We start from the raw sequence: 21,656 nt of genomic DNA on the forward strand, positions 1-21,656 counted from the left end.
TAGGAGTATACGACTTGCTGCTCAGCTGCTTATCCAACGGCGGCAGGGAGCACACTGTTCAATGTAAAGTGCCGTCAATGTGAAGAAGAGGTGACCGAGACGTGTAACCAATGTCACCCCATACCATCACCGCTGGGTGATACGCCAGTATGGCGAAGACGAATACATGCTTCCAATGTGCATTCACTGGGATGACGCCAAACACGGATGCGACCACCATGATGCTGAAAACAGAACCTGGATTCATCCGAAAAAGTGACGTTTTGCCACTTGTGCACCCAGGTTCGTCATTGAGTACACCATTGCAGGCACTCCTGTCTGTGATGCAGCATCAAGTGTAACCGCAGCCATGGTCTCCGAGCTGATAGTCCATGCTGTTGCAAACATCATCGAACTGTTTGTGCAGATGGTTGTTGTCTTGCAAATGTCCCCATCTGTTGACTCAGGGATCGAGACGTGGCTGCACGATCTGTTACAGCCATGCGGATAAGATTCCTGTAATCTCAACTGCTAGTGATACGAGGCTGTTGGGCTCCAGCACGGCGTTCCGTATTACCCTCCTGAACCCACCGATTCCATATTCTGCTAACAGTCATTGGATCTCGAACAACGCGAGCAGCAATGACACGATACGATAAACCGCAATCGCGATAGGCTACAATCCGACCTGTATCAAAGTCGGAAACATGATGGTACGCATTCTCCTCCTTACACGAGGCATCACAACAACATTTCACCAGGCAATGCCGGTCAACTGCTGTTTGTGTATGAGAAATCGGAAACTTTCCTCATATCAGCACGTTGTAGGTGTCGCCACCAGTGCCAACCTTGTGTAAATGCTCTGAAAAGCTATTCATTTGCATATCACAGCATCTTCTTCCTGTCGTTTAAATTTCACGTTTGTAGCATGTCATCTTTGTGGTGTCACAATTTTAATGGCCAGTAGTGTATTTATTTAGTTTCTCTCTGCCCTCACGAGCAGTCCTCTTTTGCCCTTGTGATGGTGAATGCAAATGTCATGTGGCATCCGAAAGATTGACTGGGAACTGTCCAGATTCGTGGCTGCTCAGTTAGAAGGAAGGAACTAGGATTTGGGTATGACATGCAGTCAATGACTGCATCACTGGAGATAGAGCACATATTCCGATTGAGGCATCCTAGTATTGTCCACCCCCATTAGCTGAGTCGTCAGCGCGACTGAATGTCAATCCGAAGGGCCCGGGTTCGATTTCCGGCTGGGTCGGAGATTTTCTCCGCTCAGGGACTGGGTGTTGTGTTGTCCTAATCATCGTCATTTCATCCCCATCAACGTACAAGTCGCCAAAGTGACGTCAGATCCAAAGACTTGCACCCGGAGAATTGTCTACCAAACGGGAGGCCCTAGTCACATGACATTTACATTTATCCTAGTATTCATCTCAACTGACTAACAGAAACTGGGGAAGATGTCAAGAGAAACTGTGGAAGACCTCGCTGTATGGATGGGGGTGGGTGTTCATCTCAACTGACTAACAGAAACTGGGGAAGATGTCAAGAGAAACTGTGGAAGACCTCGCTGTATGGATGGGGGTGGGTGTTGTGGATCATGCTGCTGCAATATGCAACTCCAGTGTCTTAACTACCCCACCAGCTCACTCAGTATGGTTAACTGTCACTTGCAGCTCAATGAGATTGGTCAGATCTGAATATAAGACTTGTACAACTCATTCTGTGATGTCTCTCATTTATGTCTACATGACTCCCATGCAATTTACACTTCAGTGCTAGGCAGAGGATTCATCGAACCACCTCCAGAGTATTACTGTACAGTGACACACTTAAGCAGTGCATGGGAAAAATGATCATTTAAACCTTTGTGTGTGTGTTCCAGTTTCTCTGATTTTATTATGATAATCATACCTCCCTACACAGGAAGGTGTCAACAAAACATTTTTGCACTTGGAGGAAAAAGTTGGTGATTGGAATTTTGAGAAAAGATCTTGCCACAGCAGAAAAATGCCTTTCTTTTAATGATTTCCACCCCAGCTTATGTATTATATCTGTGACTCTCACATATGTGCTCAGTAGCATGGAGATCAGGTGACTTGGGGACAGTGGAAGAGCAGCTGTTTCTGTAAAACATAAAACAGTCCATTCCAACACAATTGAGGACTCCTGGGGTGGTGTCTTGATGACGATACAAGTTGCCTTATATCCTGCAGGCAAACAAACAGATCTTGTGGTTGGGAAGTAGTTTGTATACTTACATTTACATGTACTCTGAAAACAGCTTTGAAATACGTGACAGATGGTAGTTCTCATTATACCATTATACATTCGAATATATGTCATATGAATGACTGCTTAGATGGTTCCTGCATCATTAGCCCACAAGAGATGATGGGAGTCTTAGCGGGAGCCTCATATCAGCCTATGTTAACATCCTGCACATGAGAATGCCTTCTTGAACAGTTACCTGACGAAGAGCAAGATGACTCATTGGTTTTTGATGAGCTCGCACCTCGTTTTTGTCACATGCTGATATGGCTGCGACTTATGTGTCCAGGAGACTTTTTACATTCTTTAAGTGTTGATTGCTTGTGCTCCTGTTCTGATGATAATCTCTATGCCTAAAGATGTGTGGTGAGCATGTAATGGTTAAACCATTGACCATGTGATTGCATGCCAATGAATTTTGGAAGCAAGGTTGTCAGTTCCAAATACTGCTGAATCAAAATGGAGAAACATATACAACTCTACTGAGAATAGCAATGACAAATTATTTAACTTCTAGTTTCAATGTATAAGTTAAAATCCATCCAAAATATCTATCTTTATTCACATAGAAGACATAATATTTTAAGGTGAGATTATGTAGTATTAGTGGATGTAAAGAAGATGGTGGTTATGGCACAGGGGTACATGATCATGTCTGTTATAAAATTGGATAGCTCTCCACTGCATGTAGTCGACAAATTCTGCTACCTAAGTTCTCTAGTGTTAGATCTCTCTCTGGATGATGAGATAAACATGAGAAATGGCAAAGTGGCCAACACTTCCAGGATGCTCCACACTAGAGTTCAAGACAACAATCACCTCATGGTACCACAAAAATAATTGTTTATCAAGTATGTAAACTGAGCACCCTCTTTTATGGAGCCAAGATTTGGACATCATATGCTAAATGAGACTGTAAGTCCAATAACTTTCATCTGTGTTGCTTATGAAATGTTCCAGGCGTAATGTGGAGGGACTGTAATACTGAAAAGGTATTAACACTCTCAATGAATTCTGGCTATAGCTCAGGCACTTACAATGTATGGACAACTCCTGTCTTTCCCAACGTATGTTACTTAGTGAGGTAGGACTTGCCAAGACACTGGCTGGAGAAGCTGAACTGCTTTAAAGAGCAGTTCAGCTTCTCCAGCCAGTCTCTTGGCAAGTCCTACCTCACTAAGTAACATACGTTGGGAAAGACAGGAGTTGTCCATACATTTTTCCCATGCACTGCTTAAGTGTGTCACTGTACAGAAATACTCTGGAGGTGGTTCGATGAATCCTCTGCCTAGCACTGAAGTGTAAATTGCATGGGAGTCATGTAGACATAAATGAGAGACATCACAGAATGAGTTGTACAAGTCTTATATTCAGATCTGACCAAGCATGACAGGATCAAGACCCTTGGACAATGTGTCTAATAGTATATTTGAAATACGACAGTATGCCATCTTACGCACTGTACGACATTAAAACACTTAATAATGGCATTTTAAGCCAAAATCATGATCATGCAAATGTAACACTGCAAATAAAAAACAGTCTAATGGCAGTACTGACTTTAAACAAATATATTATGACTGTGGCCCCACATTATGAAAAAATCCTTGACATCCATTTGCTGTAGAATTTTAGAACATATTCTGAGCTCAAACATAATGAGGTATCTCAAACTAAATGTTCTCCTACATGTCAACCAGAATGGATTCTGATAATATCAGTCATGTGGAAATCAACATGTGCTTTTTTGGGATGAAACAGTGAAAGCCTTGGGTTGAGACAGTTGGGTAGATGCAGTACTTCTTGACTTCTGAAAAACATTTGACTCAGTACTATACATACAACTATTACTGAAGGTACAATAATATTGTTGATCACATGAAATTTGTGACTGAATTGAGTGTTTCTTGGAAGGAAGGATGCAACATATTATCTTGGATGGATAGTCATTGACAGATATACAAGTAACTTCAGGCGTGCACCAGAGAAGTGTTTTGGGACCCTTGCTGTTCCTGTTGTTTGTTAATCCTCAGTATTTTGTAGATGATACAAATATTTATAATGAAGTTCTATCTGAAAAAGGTGCACAAACATTCAATCAGATCTTGTTAAGATTACAAAGTTGTGCAATGACAGGTAACTTACTTTCAGTGTTCAGAAATGTAAAATTGTGCACTGCACAAAAGAAGTAATATCCTATTACTACAGTATCAATGAGTCGCAAATGGAATTGGTCAAGTCATACAAACATCTGTGTGTACAATTCTGTAGGGGTAAAAAACTGAACTATCACATAGATCCTCTGTAGGTAAATAAGGTGACTGACTTTAGTTCATTTGTCTACAAAAGAGTTAGCTTGAAAAATATTCATGTGACCCATCCCAGAATATTGGTGCAGTGTGTTGAAATTGTATCAAGTAGGAATAGGTAATATGGAATGTATACAAAGGAGGACAGCTTGAATGGACATAGATTTGTTTATATAACAATTTGTTATGTCAGGTTCATCTAATTACAATGGGCATACACTTTACTGGCTTCAGCAAATTATTGCCACCATCAGATGTTATATAAATCCACATCAGTATTTGGTGGTGTAACAAAACCAATTACATGCGCACTGAACATTATGAAAACAGTATAAAATGTTCCCAAAATATGAGATTCATACTTGACAATATATCAGTTCTTTTTTTTTAAGAAAAGGATTTGTTTCATACTCTGGAAATCATCCTGGAGATGCTAAATAACTCAACTGGGAGACACTTGAAAACAGACACAAACTACCCCATGAAGGTCTACTTACAAAGTTTCAGGAAGTGAAAAATCTAGGAAATTGCTGCTTCCCTCTTGTATGGCTGCCATATGTATTATAAATACAAGGCTGGACAAACTAAAGTGTGTACAGACACATTTAATCAATCATTCTTCCCACACTCCAAACATGAATGGATGAGATGAAGCTCTAATAACTTTTACAATGGGGAGTACCCTCTTCCATGTGCTTTAGTATTATTTGCAGAGTATAGATGTAGATATAGAAATTGAGTATATGCTCCATTATCACTGTCATTTTGACAGAGAGTAGCACATATATGCATTGTTGTTGTTGTTGTTGTTGTTGTGGTCTTCAGTCCTGAGATTGGTTTCTGCAGCTCTCCATGCTACTCTATCAGGTGCAAGCTTCTTCATCTCCCAATACGTACTGCCGCCTACATCCTTCTGAACCTGCTTAGTGTATTCATCTCTTGGTCTCCCTCTACGATTTCTACCCTCCACGCTGCCCTCCAATACTAAATAGGTGATCCCTTGATGTCTCAGAACATGTCCTACCAACCGATCCCTTCTTCTAGTCAAGTTGTGCCACAAGCTCCTCTTCTCCCCAATTCTATTCAATACCTCCTCATTAGTTATGTGATCTACCCATCTAATCTTCAGCATTCCTCTGTAGCATCATATTTCGAAAGCTTCTATTCTCTTCTTGTCCAAACTATTTATCATCCACGTTTCACTTCCATACATGGCTACACTCCATACAAATGCTTTCAGAAACGACATCTTCACACTTAAATTTATACTCGATGTTAACAAATTTCTCTTCTTCAGAAACGCTTTCCTTGCCATTGCCAGTCTACATTTTATATCCTCTCTACTTCGGCCATCATCAGTTATTTTGCTCCCCAAATAGCAAAACTCCTTTACTACTTTAAGTGTCTCATTTCCTAATCTAATTCCCTCAGCATCACCCGACTTAATTCGACAACATTCCATTATCCCTGTATATGCATACCACTGTAATAAACAAACACTTGTCATCTCTGCAGGTGAAGAAGCTGAAGGAACAGCTGGCGTGGTTCAGCCGTAGCTTGGAGTCGGTAGCCAGGGGTGATGAGGAGGCTCTGCACTCCATCTTCTCACTGCCCCCCATCACCATCCCAGAGGCGGTGTACCGCAAGCTCGGCTGGGCCGATCACAGCGGTGGCCGCGGTGACGAAGTTGTGGACTGCCAGGTGGGAGTGGGGGTGGTGTCAGACGAGGGGTCACCCAAAGAACGGGAGGAGCAAGATATGCCGATCTGTGGTGCCGACACAGTGGAAACGCAGAGAGAGGAGGTGGCAGTTGGCTCTGGGGACGAGTCGGTGGCATCCGAGGTGACGGCAGGGGTGGAAGTGGACACGGAGGCGGAAGCGGAGGCGCAGCGGCGCAAGAGGCGCGAAGGTGCCTACCGGAGGTTGGCCGCCTGCCTGGAGGCTCCGGCTGCTGTCCTGGAAGATGACTACCTCCTGACCAGGTAATGATGAGCACCGGGAGAAAATTACCCAATTTCTACAGGGAAAAGAAACTCTGCAATCGGCCCTTGTAAGTGTACCATTATCTTAGCCAGAGGCAGTGCACCCTTCTTCTGCTTTTCATCCTCTTTGACTGCAACATGCCTTAAAGATTTCTATTTGATACTGAACCACGCTTTCTATGTGTAAGACTTTAACTTTTCCTGGTGAATTGAATGTTCAAATAACTTGCGGGTTTGCTGCCGGGTGACGTTGTTGACCACCGCCAATATTTCGACAGGAGCCCACCCTCCCATTCTCAACGCACAAATACAAGGAGGAAGCAATGTGCAAGGGAATTTAATACCTCGGTTCACAGAGGAGAAACAAGGAAGATACCACACAAAGAAAAAGTAACTGCAGAGTCAACACACAACCAAAGAAAACCAACATCAGAAATATCGATAGTGACTATTAATCAACAGGTGAAGTAGCACTAATTCTGTCCCTCTGTTTTTTTATGAATCTGGTTCTGTCTCTCATCAAAAAACAGAGGGACAGAATTAGTGCTACCTCACCTGTTGATTAATAGTCACTATCGATATTTCTGATGTTAGTTTTCTTTGGTTGTGTGTTGACTCTGCGGTTACTTGTTCTGTGTGTGGTATCTTCCTTGTTTCTCCTCTGTGAACTGAGGTATTAAATTCCGTTGCACATTGCTTACTCCTTGCATTTGTGCCTTGAGGATGGCAGGGTGTGCTCCTGTTGAAATATTGGCGGTGGTCGGAGACGTCACCCGGCAGCAAAAAATCGCACTTTCTATGTGTATATTGGCAGCAACGCTCCAAATTAGGAAACTTCATGAAAGTATGGACATAGGAGACCATTGAACATCTTTAGTAATGCATCTTCATTTACTCCGTTGTTGGGATTTTTTTTTGACTCATCAGTCTTATGACTGGTTTTATGATGACTGCCATGAATTTCTCTCCTGTATCAGCCCTTTCATTGCAGAGTAGAACTTGCACTCTATGTCCTCATTTGTTTGTTGGTCATATTACAATATATACCTTTCCCTACAGTTTTTACCCTCTACAGCTCCCTCTGGTACCATGGAAGCTATTGCCTGATGTCTCAGCACATATCATGACCCTTCTTTTGATCAGTGTGTTCCATATGGTCCTTTTTTATCTTAATTTGGCATAAAGCCATTCATCATCTTATTTGTCCACTGAATTTTCAACATTCTTCTGTAGAACCATATTTCAAATGCTTAAATTATTTTCACTTCATATTTTCCCCCAGTTCATAATCCACTGCCATACATACATTCTCAGAAATATCTTTCTCAAATTAAGAACCATGTTTGATACCAGTTGACTCCTTTTAGTCAGAAATTCCCTCTTTGCATGTGCGAGTCTGCTTTTTATGTCCTCCGTGCTTCACAGATCATCTGTTATTTTGCTTCCAAGATGGCTGAATTCCTTCACTTCATTTGCTTCATAATCAACAATTTTGATGTTAAGGTTATTGCTAATCTTATTTCAGGTACTTATTACTTTTATCTTTCTTCAGTTTACTCTCAATCCATGTTCTGTACTCATTAGACTTTTTCATTCAGCAGATCCTGCACTTCTTCTTCACTTTCACTGAGGATAGCAATGTCATCATTGATATCCATCATTGATATCCATCCACACTGAAATTTAATCCCATTCTTGAACCGTTCTTTTTTTTTTCTGTCATTGCATCTTCAATGTGTAGGCTGATCAATAGGAGCAAAAAGACATCATTTCTGTCTTGCAGCATTTTTCATTCCAGAACTTCATTCTCGGTTCCTTATTTTTGTTGTTCACTCTTGGTTCTTTTACATACTGTATATCATGCATCTCTCCCTAAACCTTACTCCTATTTTTCTCATGATTTTGATCATTGTATATCATTTTACATCATCAGATACTGTTTTCAGGTCAAAATATCCAATGAATGTGTCTTGATTTTTCTAAATTCTTGCTTCCATTATTAGTCACAATATAAAGCTGCCTCTCTCATACCATTACCTTTCCAAAAGCCAAACTGATTGTCATCTAACAGAACCTCAGTTTTTTCCCATTCCTCTGCATATTACGCTTGTTCAGGAAGTCTGATCCATAAGCCATTAAGCTCACTATGCAGTATTTCTTGCACTTATCTGCCCTTTCTATCTTCAGGATTGTGTGGATGATATTTTTCCAAAAGTTTGGTGGATGTCTCCAGACTCTCATATTCCTCACACAGTTGAAGAGTTGCTTGCTTGCTACTTCCCGTAATGATTTCAGAAATTCTAATGTAATGTTATCTATCCCTTCTGTGTTATATCATCCCAAATCTTCCAAAGCTCTATTAAACTCTCACTCTATACTGCCTCCACTATGTCTTCCATATCAACACTCATTTCTTCTTCAGTCACATTGTCAAACAAGTCTTCCCATCTCAGAGAGGCAATGAGTGTACGGTTCCCACCTTCTGCTCTCTTCTCTGTGCTTAACACTAGAACTCCTGTTGATCTCTTAATGATGATGTCTCACTTTTAATTTCAGTGAAAATTGTTTCCACTTTTCTATATGCTAAATCAGTCCTTCCAACGACCATTACTGTTCCAGTTTCTTCACATCTTTCTTGCAGCCATTTCACTGTGACCTTCCTGCACTTCCTATTTATTTCATTTCTACATGACTTTTGTTTTTGCATTCCTGAATTTCCACGAACATTTTTTTACTTCCTTCTTTCATTGATTAACTGAAGTATTTCTTCTGCTATCCAACATTTCCTGACAGTTACTTTCCCTGTACCTATGTTTTCTATCCAACTTCTGTGACTGCCCTTTTTAGAGATTCCCATTCCTCTTCAAGTGAACTGCTTACTGTGATATTTATTACTGCAGTATCAATAGTCATAGAGAACTTCGCAAACAAATCTCATCATTCCTCAGTAGTTCAGTGTCCCACTTCTTTGCAGAGTGATTCTTCTGGGAGAACATCTTAAACTTCAGCCTGTTCTTCATCATTACTAAATTGTGATCCGAGTCTTATATCTGCTTCTGGGTACACCTTACAATACAATATCTGATTAGGAATATATCTGAGCTAATTTCTGGACATAAATTATCTTTGTGGTGTCTGCCTGCTTAACTTGGTAATAACGTGCTCTCGTCCCATGCAGTGGGCCCAGATTCATTTCTCACCTGGGTCGGAGATTTTCTCCGCTCGTGGAATGGGTGTCATGTTGTTCTCATCGTCATTTTCATCCTCATCACTAGTGCGCAAGTTGCTCAATGTGGCATCAATTGCAATAAGACTTGCACTTGGCAGCCAAAGTTCCCCGGCTGGGGCCTATCGGCCAACAGTGACACACGCTCATTTCAGTTTTTCCATCTTTGTGGTTTCCACAAGATAAATACTTGTCTACTAATGCACCAAGGAACTTGTAACTGCTTGTCTAATGCAGGTCTCTGTTCTCATCGTGAAGGTATGGACCTGAATGTACATCATTTTTGTTCCATTCATGAACAAATTTTTTACTACTAAAATACTGGGTTGCATTGTCTCTGGGCAGACCATTGAGCCACTACTTCTCATTTGAATAGTTCTTCAATTAGCACCACAAGGCTGAATGTACCCCATTACAGCCCTCCCACTGAGACAAAATTGCTTGTAGTTTCAGCAACTGAATTGACTGTGGTCACAAACTATTTGTCACTTTCACAGCTATAATAATGTTGCAGATGCTAATAAACAATTGCCTGGTCAGATCTGGAGCACATCAACACTGATATTTTCACTTCTTCATGTCAGTACTCCTCTCACAACTGCAGAATCAGTATTGATGATTGAGACAGTGACAGAAATTTCACAAATTTCCCTGTTGCATTTACAATCGGTCTCTGGTCCCATTATGGCAACTATTTGTTTTCTGCTTTAACCAACTGGTCATCAGTACCTTCTTTCATGCAACTTTTCTACTTTAGTAAAGACTGAGTTGGTTGAACAAGCAATAGGTCCCTGTCAGATACCTTTTTTCATCATAAATCTAAGCTAAAATTCTGTGTTCAGAATGAATGAGTGAATTAATTCAAAATTTCTACATGAATATTTCATAGAGTAGCAACAGTTGGAGCACTCCTTTTACTAACACTTCAAGTGATTACTACTGTAGTATGTGGTTCTTATAGCTAAATTTTAATTAAATATGTACTAACAAAGGTAAGTTTTACTTTAGTTGGCCCATTAAAATTGTGTAAGTTGAGGCTTTACAGTGATATAAACAAATGGGTCAGGAAACTTCCTGGCAGTTTAAAACTGTGTGACGGACCTTTGCCTTTCATGGGCAAGCGTTCTAGACTTGAAAGTTTTGCAAGTGAGCTTCTGTGGAGTTTGAGAGGTAGGAGACAAGGTATTGGCAGAAGTAAAGCTGTGAGGATCATTTGTGAGCCATGCTCAGGTAGCTCTGTCAATGAGCACTTGCCTGCAAAAGGCAAAGATACCGAGTTTGAGTCTCATGTCCGGCACACAGTTTTAATCTGCCAGGAAGTTTCAGCACACATATTGTTCACTTGGCTGCACATGATTATCTGCCATATCTCTTACCTTGGGTCAGGAGATAGTGTTCTTTGCATCAAAGAGTACCCTCAGAGACAGTGCAGTAATGTCTGGGGCACCACAGACTATCATCGAGATGACCATTGTCGTGGCTTTGCTTGACATGGCAGCAGAGAGCGGCGAGCAGTCAGTGGTGCACCCAGCAACAACCCTTGGTATAGGAGTGGCACTGTGTTGTCCTTTCAGATGGGTCCGAGTTCTGTGAACAGCACACAATGTGTATCTGTGTGTAGAGCCTCCAAGGAGAATCAGACCAGCATCTGGTGTAGTGGTATAGGTAGGGACAAGAAAAAATCATTTTATTTTATGGCCGAAGTTGGTGTTATTTTTTCCCCAAAACTGGTGTTTTGTTGCTAAATTCATTGTTAATTTTTGGAAATTCAGTTTTTTTGTTGGAAAAATTGGGATTATTTTCTACCTAATTCAGTATCGGCCTGGGGCAAATTCAGTGTTGTTGTTTTTGCCAAATTCGGTGTTATTTTGTCAAATTTCATGCTATTTTTTGTAAAATTTGGCATTTTTTCACCAAATTCGGGTTTTTGTGTTTTTGGTGTTATTTTTATTACCAAATTCCATTGTTGTGCATAGGGAAGTGTTTTTTTTTGCAAATATGATGTTTTGCACATTTTTTTGCTAAATTCATTTTCTGCCAAGTTTAATGTTATATTTTGTTAAAATCGGTATGGCTTTTTTTTTTTTTTTTTTTGCCAAATTCGGAGCTATTCCCATCCTCACATCAAAGTTTCTTACATGGAAACTACACCATTATTTCAGGATTTTACAAGAACCTCAGCCTTGAGGATGTTAGAAGACCAGATGCAATTTTAGCATTCAATAACTGTCAGTTACAAATATTACAAAACTAATGTCCTCAGAATTATAACACTTTTGTACAGCAAAAGAATAGATTTCAGAATATCTTACAAAAATTGCCAATTTCACACTGTTTCACTAAAAACTGATAATCTGGCATTATTTCTAGTACTATAGTTTTTGCAAAATTTACATATGCTTAGGTATAGAGTCTCACTGCTAACACAACACAATCAGCTCTGGCTTGCATAATTAATAACGTCAAGAGCAGGTGTTACATTCTTGTGTGTTAAGGCCAATGGCTGTGGCCTCTCTTTCATTTCTCTGTGACGTTATCTTCCAACTGGATAATGTAGGATCACACGCTGCCTGTTCTTTTGAGACCCACCTCACTACAGAGGGTGTGAGACAGTTGCCCTGGTCAGCACATTCTCCAGATCTCTCACCCTTTGAAAACATCTGGTCATGGTTTGCCTAGAGATGGGCACGCTACCAACCTGCCAGCCACTACGATTGACAAACTCTAGGATAGAATTGCAGCAGCACAGAATGTCGTATCCGTATCTGTTATCTGAGCTCAGTTCAACTTGATGCCCAGAGAGATTAGAGCCAACATTGCTGCCGGAAGTGACAGTTGTGTGTGCTAAATTTTACACTTTGTGTACGTCCAATTCATGTATGAAATTTAGTATGTATTCTTCCTAATATACTGTATGCGCACAATAAGTAAAATTTACTTCATTTGCCATCCTTTGTGGTGCTTGAACGGACAGCAGGATACATACATGGTCCAGTCTCGTTAATGTGACCACCACCTATGTTTGACATCAATGTGCAATAACACCACAGATGGCAGAAGGCAGCACTAGCAGTGAAGGGTATATAAAGCAGGTCAGAGGGGTAAGGAAAACAGTGCGATGGTTGTCGAAATGCGGAAACAGAGTGATTTATCTGATGCAGATAAGGCATGGTCTTTGGGTTTTGGGCCAAGGGTGGAAGCATTTCCAAAATATCTAAGTCTGTAAACTGTTTGCAAGCTGCCTTGGTTAAAGTATAACATATATGGCAAAATGGCATTATGCAACACTGGTGCTGAGGCAACAGTGGTGCACTGTGGGCCACAGATGACAAGGGTGGACAACAGCTGTGGAGATATACGGGGGCAAATAGACTTGCAACTGTTGCGCAACTGACTGACCCAAATAAACCAAGTGGCTACCGACAGTGTCTCTGTAATGGTCGTTCACTGAACACTGCTGCATATTGGCCTCCGCAACACGCACCTCTTTCATGCACCCATGCTGAATGCTAATCATCCATGACAGAGGCTGGAGTGTTCGCACCATACAGCAAATGGGCATCAACTGAGTGGCAACAGGTGGCCTTTTCAAATTAATCATGTTTAATGCTCCATTGGCGTGTATGGTGTGAAATGTATGAAAACAATTACCCTGCAACAGTCATCAAAACGGTTAGTGTCTGTGGAATGTTTTTGTGGTGATATCATCATTTTCCGGAAGGCACAATGGGTCAACACACGCACGCATCTATCTTTAGGGACCACGTCCACCCCTACATGCACTTTATGTTTCCTCGGCACTATGGCATCTACCAACAAGACACTGCTACATGTTGCACAGCTCACAGAGTATATGTATGGTTTGAAGAACACCATGACAAGTTTACTTTACTCCTCTGGCCACTCAACTCCCAGCATTTAAACACAATCAAAAAGGATTATGTCAAGAGCTCAAGTTTTTCATTGCCATAAAATGTTTAGTGAAGGCAGAACGAATGTTGAAGATGAAGACCGCAGTGGACAACCATCAACCTCACGGACGGATGTCAAGTTGGCCAGGGTGCGTGAACTCGTACGATCTTATCGAAGATTATCTGTGAAAATGATTGCAGAAGAACTGAACATCAACTGGACCACCTCGACTGGGCTCTTTGCACCACAGCTTCTCAACCATGAAACCCAGGGCAATCGGCTGAGGAACTGGAGTCAGCACGGCTCCACAACTCTGTCAGTGCCTTCCAGTACCTCATTAATTGTCTTTTTGCATGTCTTGTAGCAGTCTATGCTGTGAAAGAGGATTTTTCGGGCTTTTCACGAGTCGTTCACATTAATGTGACTGTACAGTTTATACGTGCGTAGTGTCATTACATTACCGGCATGGTAGTCATAAACTCTAATACACTTACAAATTAACTGCATCCGCTGACCAGTTCTAGAGTATATAGTTCCAGAGCAGAGGATTGAAGATGCTGCCGAGCTGACGGTTCCCCGTGGGTTCTGTGCTGCACAGGAATGAGGCTGCCACGAAACCTGAGCTGTCGACGCAGATACCTGCTGTAGCACCGCTGGACGAGACGGCGCTGGAGGCACGTGCGCAGCGGCTGCGCAGGCTGGAGGAGCAGTGCCAGCAGCTGGTGCGTCGCGTCACCAGGACGGCACACCGCAGCGACCGCCTCAGCAGCAGGTGGGTGCCATCTTCCCCCCCAGCTCTGCTACATATGTACTCCACAGACCACTCTGCAGTGCACGCCAGAAGGAACTTTGTACCAGTATTATTCCATTTTCATACTGTATGAAAGAAGAATGACTGTGTGCGATGGATAGTGACAAAGCTTTAACTATCCCCTTCTGACATAATATCAGTTGTTATTTCGTCTATGCAATACTCAGTCATACAATTTTATGAAAAGTTTCGTTTGACAGATTACGAGGTGCGACAATAAAGTAATGAGACTGTATTTTTTTTGCGAGGTGTGGCAACCCTGCAGGCTCGCGTAGGCACAATATCTCTGACTTTGGTCTATAAGCTCCTTCAGGTTCACATCGATGCAACTGCTCAGTTGAGTTGTGCTGTAATAACTTGACACGTGTTTGTGTCTCTTGTCACGGAAATGGAACCGCATAATATTGCACAAAGGTATGCCATTACTTTTTGCATTAAATTGGGTGAAAACAGGACGACAAGTTACGGTAAGCTTCAGAAGGCTTTTGGAAAGGAGGTTATGTCAAGAGCTCAAGTTCTTCGTTGGCATAAAATGTTTAGTGAAGGCAGAACGAATGTTGAAGATGAAGACCGCAGTGGACGACCATCAACCTCACGGATGGACGTCAACTTGGCCAGAGTGTGTGAACTCGTACGATCTGATCGAAGATTATCCATGAAAATGACTGCAGAAGAACTGAACAGCAATCGAGAAACAGTTCATCTAATAATAACTGAAGATCTTGGTCTGAGAAAGATTTGTGCAAAAATGGTCCCGAAAAATCTCACACCAGAACAGCGAGAAACACGGAAAAATGTGGCAGCCAAACTGTTAGAGCAAATGGGAATCAATCCAGAATTGTGGAGCCGTGTTATCACTGGTGATGAAAGTTGGTTTTTTCAGTACGATCCAGAGACAAAACGCCAAAGTTCGCAATGGTGCTCAAAGGGATTACCCAGACCTAAAAAAAGCTCGCATGTCAAAGTCAAAAGTGAAATGCATGCTTGTGTGCTTCTTTGATGCCAAGAGAATTGTTTATAAAGAGTGGGTGCCTCCTGGACAAACAGTTAACCAATATTACTACAAAGAAATTTTAGAAAAATTTCGTAAAAGAGTTCTTCGTGTCCGTGCCAACATTGCTGATAATTGGATTCCGCATCAGGACAATGCGCCATCCCATACTGCTCTGTCAGTACAGCAATTTTTGACCTCAAAACAAATTTCAGTACTACCACAGCCACCTTATTCACCAGATATTGCTCCATGCGACTTTTTTCTATTTCCAAGAGTCAAAATGGCAGTCAAGGGACACCATTTTTAAACAACACAAGATGTCCAAAAAGCCGTGATGAGGATCTTGGAGGATATTACAGAAGATGAGTTCCAGAAATGTTACCATCAATGGCAGAAGCGCTGGAAAAAGTGTGTGCAGTCAGAAGAGAACTACTCTGAAGGAGACAACACAAAACTTGACTAAAATGGTAAGCAATATTTTTTTTTCACATCAGTGTCATTACTTTACTGTCGCACCTCGTATGTTGTTGCCAAGACAGTCTAAAACACCTCACCAAATGCCAGCAAAAAATGGATATAATTATAGCAATAATAAAAAATATGCCTAAATTTTATCCTGAATAAACAGGCCCAGGGTTCTTAATTTTTTAAAAAAGTAGCTTGACTCAGAAATTGTAAATCTCTCAGTTTCATCACTCCAGCTATGACAAATAAATTCAGATCTTTATTTCTTGAAGTTTTCCCAGTGGACTGAATATTCTGTCATTTCTGGGAAGTGCAGCCAAGATATTATTAACTCTGGTACCAACATGAACATTTCCAACATAACATTGCCATCTTTATAATAGATACCAACAAAAGGCCTGGCCATGATTTGCGCTCCGTCATCGCAGCCAAGTATGCTGAGCACTCCCGCTTCTCCCATCACTGTGCTATTCCAAGCAGTTGTGTGAGTGAGATGGCTATACACTGAAGGCTGCACACATGGGAAACATAGGAAGATGTGTTTGAAGCACAGTACAACTATTTCTCAGAGCAAAAATTGCAGCACACCTTTTTTAAGCAGAATTTTATTTTTCTACCAAAGCAGTAATTTTTATTGCGTAATTAAAGAAGTACATTAGACAGTACTAATATGGTGAGCAGAACTACAGAAAGCTTCATGTACAGGCATTTAACATTAAGTTGTGATGTTTATAAATTTATACACATTTCAATTTTACAACATATAATGCATACAGAATTATGCTTCATGATACAGTCAAACATATGGAATTATGCAGATTAAAGTCTGTCACACCTGTAAGATGGTGTGACATTGTCAATTTCATAAAAGAAAAAAAAAAAATTGCACAGATGTGTCAAAATGAACATTGAAATAACTTTAGCATCTTTTCTATGCTGCTGAGGATATTGCTCTTGGGGAGATGTTTAAGTCTTGCAAATACCTGTTCCGGACAAACAGGTTGTTGAGCTGATGCTAAAATGTACGTCTCTCAGCCCAAGTTTAAAGTAATGGGGTGCATTAGCAGTCAGAAGCGAGAATGATCTGACAAATAAAGTGAAATCCATCTTGAGTCATCAAAGTCTTGGAATCTCTTTGAGAAATCATGCTGAAATGTTTCAATTACTTAAAAATAGACAGTCATGTCTGGTCCACAAATGACTGCCTTCACTTATAGGCAATGTTCCATGTTGTACCTGAGACTGATTTTTTCATAGGACTACTTTTTATTTGATGACATCAATTTGTCTGCCATATGTTACCAAACGATTCTCCCCTTGCATTAAGACACTTAATGAATTCAAATAATGCGTGATGTTGACCACAAAAGATTTTGTCACTTACCCTTAATTCAGTTTTTCCTTCAGCTCAACCAGCTTTCACTGCAGTTCATCAGAAGACAATTGAATTATATTGTCATTGTGTCCGGTGTTGTAATGACGTTTCAGTAAGCATTTTCCAGCCATCAGTAATGTGATGGCACGTTAGGCATTTTACGTAGCCTTTAAACGATATGAAAAATAAGCCAGTTCCCATTTGGCACTGATGATCTTTCAGATAATATTAATAGTAGAATCAGGCTTTTTGCAGATGATGCATTTATCTATAATGAAGTGCTCTCTAAAAGAAGCTGCATAAATATTCAGTCAGATCTTGATAAGATTTCAACATGGTACGGAGATTAGGAACTTACTATAAATGTTCAGAAACGTAAAATTGTGCACCTCACAAAATGAAAAAATGTAGTAACTTGTAACTGTAATATTAATGAGTCACTCTTGAAAATCGACCAACTCGTACAACTCATACGACCTGGGTGTAACACTTTGTAGGGATATGAAATGGAATGATCACATAGGTTCAGTTGTGGGTAAAGCACATGGTAGACTTCTTTGGTTTATTGGTAGAATACTGGGGAAGTGCAATCAGCTTACAGAAGAGAATGCTTACAAATCTCTCGTGCGACCCATCCTAGAACATTCCTCAGGTTTGTGGGAACCATACCAGATAGGACTAACAGGGGATATTGAATGTATAGAGAGAAGGGCAGCACGAATGGTCACTGGTTGTTTAATCTGTGGGAGAGTGCCACAGAGATACTGTATGAACTGAAATGGCAGACTTTTGAGGACAGGCATAAATTATCCCGAGAAAGTCTGTTAACAAAGTTTCAAGACCCAGCTTTAAATGATTACACTACAGATATACTACAACCCCCTACATATCGCTCACACACAGAGGCATTCAAGGAATCATTCTTGCTGCGCTCCATACATGAATGGAACAGGAAAAAACCCTAATATCTGGTGCAACGGGATGTACCCTCTGTGATGCACCTCACGGTGGTTTGCAGGGTATAGATGTAGATGTAGATGTAGAACAATATGCCTTCTCCACTTTTTACTTTTTAGACAACTGTGTGGACATCACAGTATTTCTAATGTAGAATATAAATCTAGTTTAATGCAAGTAGTACTGTCAGCAAACTGCTTAGCGTCTGACAGAGTGAATGCTTTGCTCAAGTGGCGTATGGCTGTAGCATTCATTTTTCTTTCCCTCCTCACCCCTCAGCACTTGCCACTTCATAGGAGTGCCAGCAGAGTGCTCACTTAGCACCGTTTGGCCAGGCCTGTGCTAGGAGATCGGGAACTGATGTGCATTCTTTTTCAGGCTGGAGGAGTTGCACGAGCAATACGGCTCATCTTCATCACCAGAGTCGAGCCCCGCGGTGCCAGCATCACCAGTCGCGAGACGGCGCAGTCGGCTCCCACCCCCACCGCCCCCACTGCCGGCAGATCTGCCCCGCATACCTGCACCACCCCACATGCCCGCCGAGCTGCCAGTTCGCAGGTTGCCCACCGCCTCCGACACCGACTCCACCCGCGGCCACCACCCACCGCTGCTACCCTCACAGCCGCCGGCTGCTGACGACACGAGCGGTGGTGACGACACGGCCGAGGGCTGAGCCCGTCGGGACTCCCCGAGCTCTCTCTGCGGCTGCCACCGGGACTCCCCTGCCTCCCAGCACTGAGCACCTGCAGTGTCCAGCTCCTACACTTGAGAGAGAGAGAGAGAGAGAGAGAGAGAGAGAGATTTATTCATTTGCAGCACTGGGAGGTCCTGCCCGGTAGGCAACAAGTACCAACATCACAATTTCAGAAATATTTCCCTCGGTTCGACACTCAACTTAAAGCTCAGTACCAGGGATTTTTGCAAACGGTGCTTAACCGTGCGACGTTTCTGCGTCTCACCCCCCCACCGAGTGGGGTCAGAAATATAAACGCTGGCACAGTTAACTCGTCAGATTTTATGAATGACAACTAGTATGACAACTTGTGCTTAGGTAACTTGGGTGTTAAAAGTCCTGTACACTGTTATTCTATTGAACAGTTCTGTGATGATCATTCACAGTCAATACATCTTGTTTCTCTACAACAAGAATACTCGGGATGAAATGCGGATTTTTTCCCCTTTTTTACCATCTACATTTGAGATTCTACTATGGAGTACCTGTGACAGAGCACTGGAAACAAAGATAAAATCTTATAGGTTTTTTCTGTCAACCTGTAATCAAATTTCTATTCTCAACAGATAGGGCCTTCGGCAAGACATCAGTTATGGCTCCTACTTCTGAAGCCTTCATAAATATATTAAAAGGCTTTATTTGATAGGTGATATGAATACCAGTTCCATTCAGATAACTTCAACTGTGGCTAAAACAGCCAAACATAAATACCCTGTAATGAAAATGACACTGCAGGAAAAAGAGAGGAATCTGAGGGGTCTATAATTAGATGTACTTACCATCAACACTTTTCCAGATGTCAAGATATTGGAAAATAATAATTTTATATGCATAGCTTTAAATGACCATGTTCAAACAGAATGTGTACTGTTACGCTAGAACACAGCACAAAATATGATGAGTCGAATTACTGAAATGACCTCAAATGCGCCAAGTGCCCGAGACCAAATACATAGCTCATATGTCGGGCTCAGAAATTTAAAAAGATGTATACATTGTGTACAGGCAAAGGAAACACTGAGAACTATGCAGAGAGAAAACATTATAAGACACCATTGTGCATACGAGTTTCACAATACATGACCGCCTGAGCGAGACTTTGTAAATGCAAATGTGGTAATGTTCCATGAAACTAAATGGCGTAAAGTAGTAAGATTTAAGTAACTGGAGGAAAGTACAGAATATAATTTTGAGCTATGACCTACAGTTAGCCACCAGAAGTAAAATAATTCTCTGGCTGTTTGTGGTTCTGTCCCAGATCTTAGCAAGCAATTGAGCTATTATGCTCTCTCACTGCACGTGGAACTCTCACAAACTGATGGAGAAATAGTGTGTGGTGGCTGCTTTTAGTTATGTAGAACTATCAACTTTGAAATAATGCATCTGACAAGTTGGTGTTACTCAGGAGTGAGCAAATTCATGTTTATTGATGCGGAAATGGCACGACTGCTGAGAGAAGGGGAACGGCTGGAAAACTCTTGTTTCGAAATGTTGTTGACGCTTGTCGAAATGTCACTGCACTTATTGTACTTATGCTAAGTCACTAGCATTGATGCACTTATTACCAGCAATAGTGGCTATATGCATTATCACCCTTGCAGGTAATAGAAACCATTGTTTACTATATCACGGCCTTCAGTACGTATAAAATATATACCTGCAGTACATGCAAGATACATACATGAAGCTTTTGGAGAAGGCCATCTCCCCGTCACAGTTTGTATGGTTAGCTCCCATTCCTGCCACCTATACAGATTATTTAGACACATTATAACAAATGCGACATTTATGTAAGATTGGCGTGTCTTCGACATATATTACTGTGCCGTCATAGTCTGCTCATCTTGAATTGTGGCATGCACCCTATGTAAGCTTCCGCTCAGGAGTTGACCCTACACATAGATGGCACAGAAACATATTTATTATATATAATGTATTATGAGAGGAATATCTTTGTGTAATCGGAAAGTTTTATGAATTAAAGAAAAAATTGTGCATGTCTTCCGATGATCTGTTTATACAATAAATCTATCCTTTTAGCTATCAAATAAAGATTGTTCTATTTTATACCTTCTTTATTGTTCTACTGAAATTTTTGTTGTTTTGCTTCACTAAGGTATGATAAAGTAAAGCTGTCATTCAACCTGGAAATTGGTTTTGAACACCAAACTGTTTTTCTACTCACAGTCCTATCACATGTGGTATGCTGTTGCCTTCTTCTGACCTTTCCACTTAATTATCTAGTTAGAGGCAACCTACAGTTTATGTGGGCATCACACCACAGCACAACTCACAGTTTTCACAATAACAAAATTGCACTTTTGTGGAATAAATGGTGAGTGACGGAAACACCTACTGGGGATCGAATTTCAGGCCTTTAAATTCTTAGCCTGGCATCTTTCCATTTAGTCACCAAGTTGCTTTATTCACTAGCATAGCAATAGTTGTACGCAGATTTACAGCTGATAGAACTCTCCATATTGGATGAATTATGGACATTGCTGCACAACATGAGAACTCTTATGTTTCCTGTGAGTAGAGACGCACAAGTTGGAAACATGAAGACATGGGCGATTTCTTCCTATCATAAACACCGGAAATGTCTTGCAATTACTCAAGAGCTGGTACTCTAATTT

The 21,656-nt window shown here is 41.1% G+C and overlaps 1 protein-coding gene across 2 annotated transcripts in view; it reads left to right on the plus strand.

The window, feature by feature from the left end:
• Nucleotides 1-21,087, plus strand: part of LOC126428239 (plectin) — a 213,286-nt gene extending 192,199 nt beyond the window's left edge. For both annotated transcript variants that reach the window (XM_050090154.1, XM_050090155.1), the window contains exons 16-18: nucleotides 6,081-6,547; nucleotides 14,284-14,457; nucleotides 18,666-21,087. In XM_050090154.1, the coding sequence (XP_049946111.1) occupies nucleotides 6,081-6,547; nucleotides 14,284-14,457; nucleotides 18,666-18,960 (936 nt within the window). In that variant the 3' untranslated portion in view covers nucleotides 18,961-21,087. The remainder of the gene's footprint in view (nucleotides 1-6,080; nucleotides 6,548-14,283; nucleotides 14,458-18,665) is intronic.
• The last annotated feature ends 569 nt before the right edge of the window (nucleotides 21,088-21,656 follow it).

The sequence above is a fragment of the Schistocerca serialis genome, chromosome 12 (assembly GCF_023864345.2).
Source record: "Schistocerca serialis cubense isolate TAMUIC-IGC-003099 chromosome 12, iqSchSeri2.2, whole genome shotgun sequence".
Taxonomy (NCBI): domain Eukaryota; kingdom Metazoa; phylum Arthropoda; class Insecta; order Orthoptera; family Acrididae; genus Schistocerca; species Schistocerca serialis.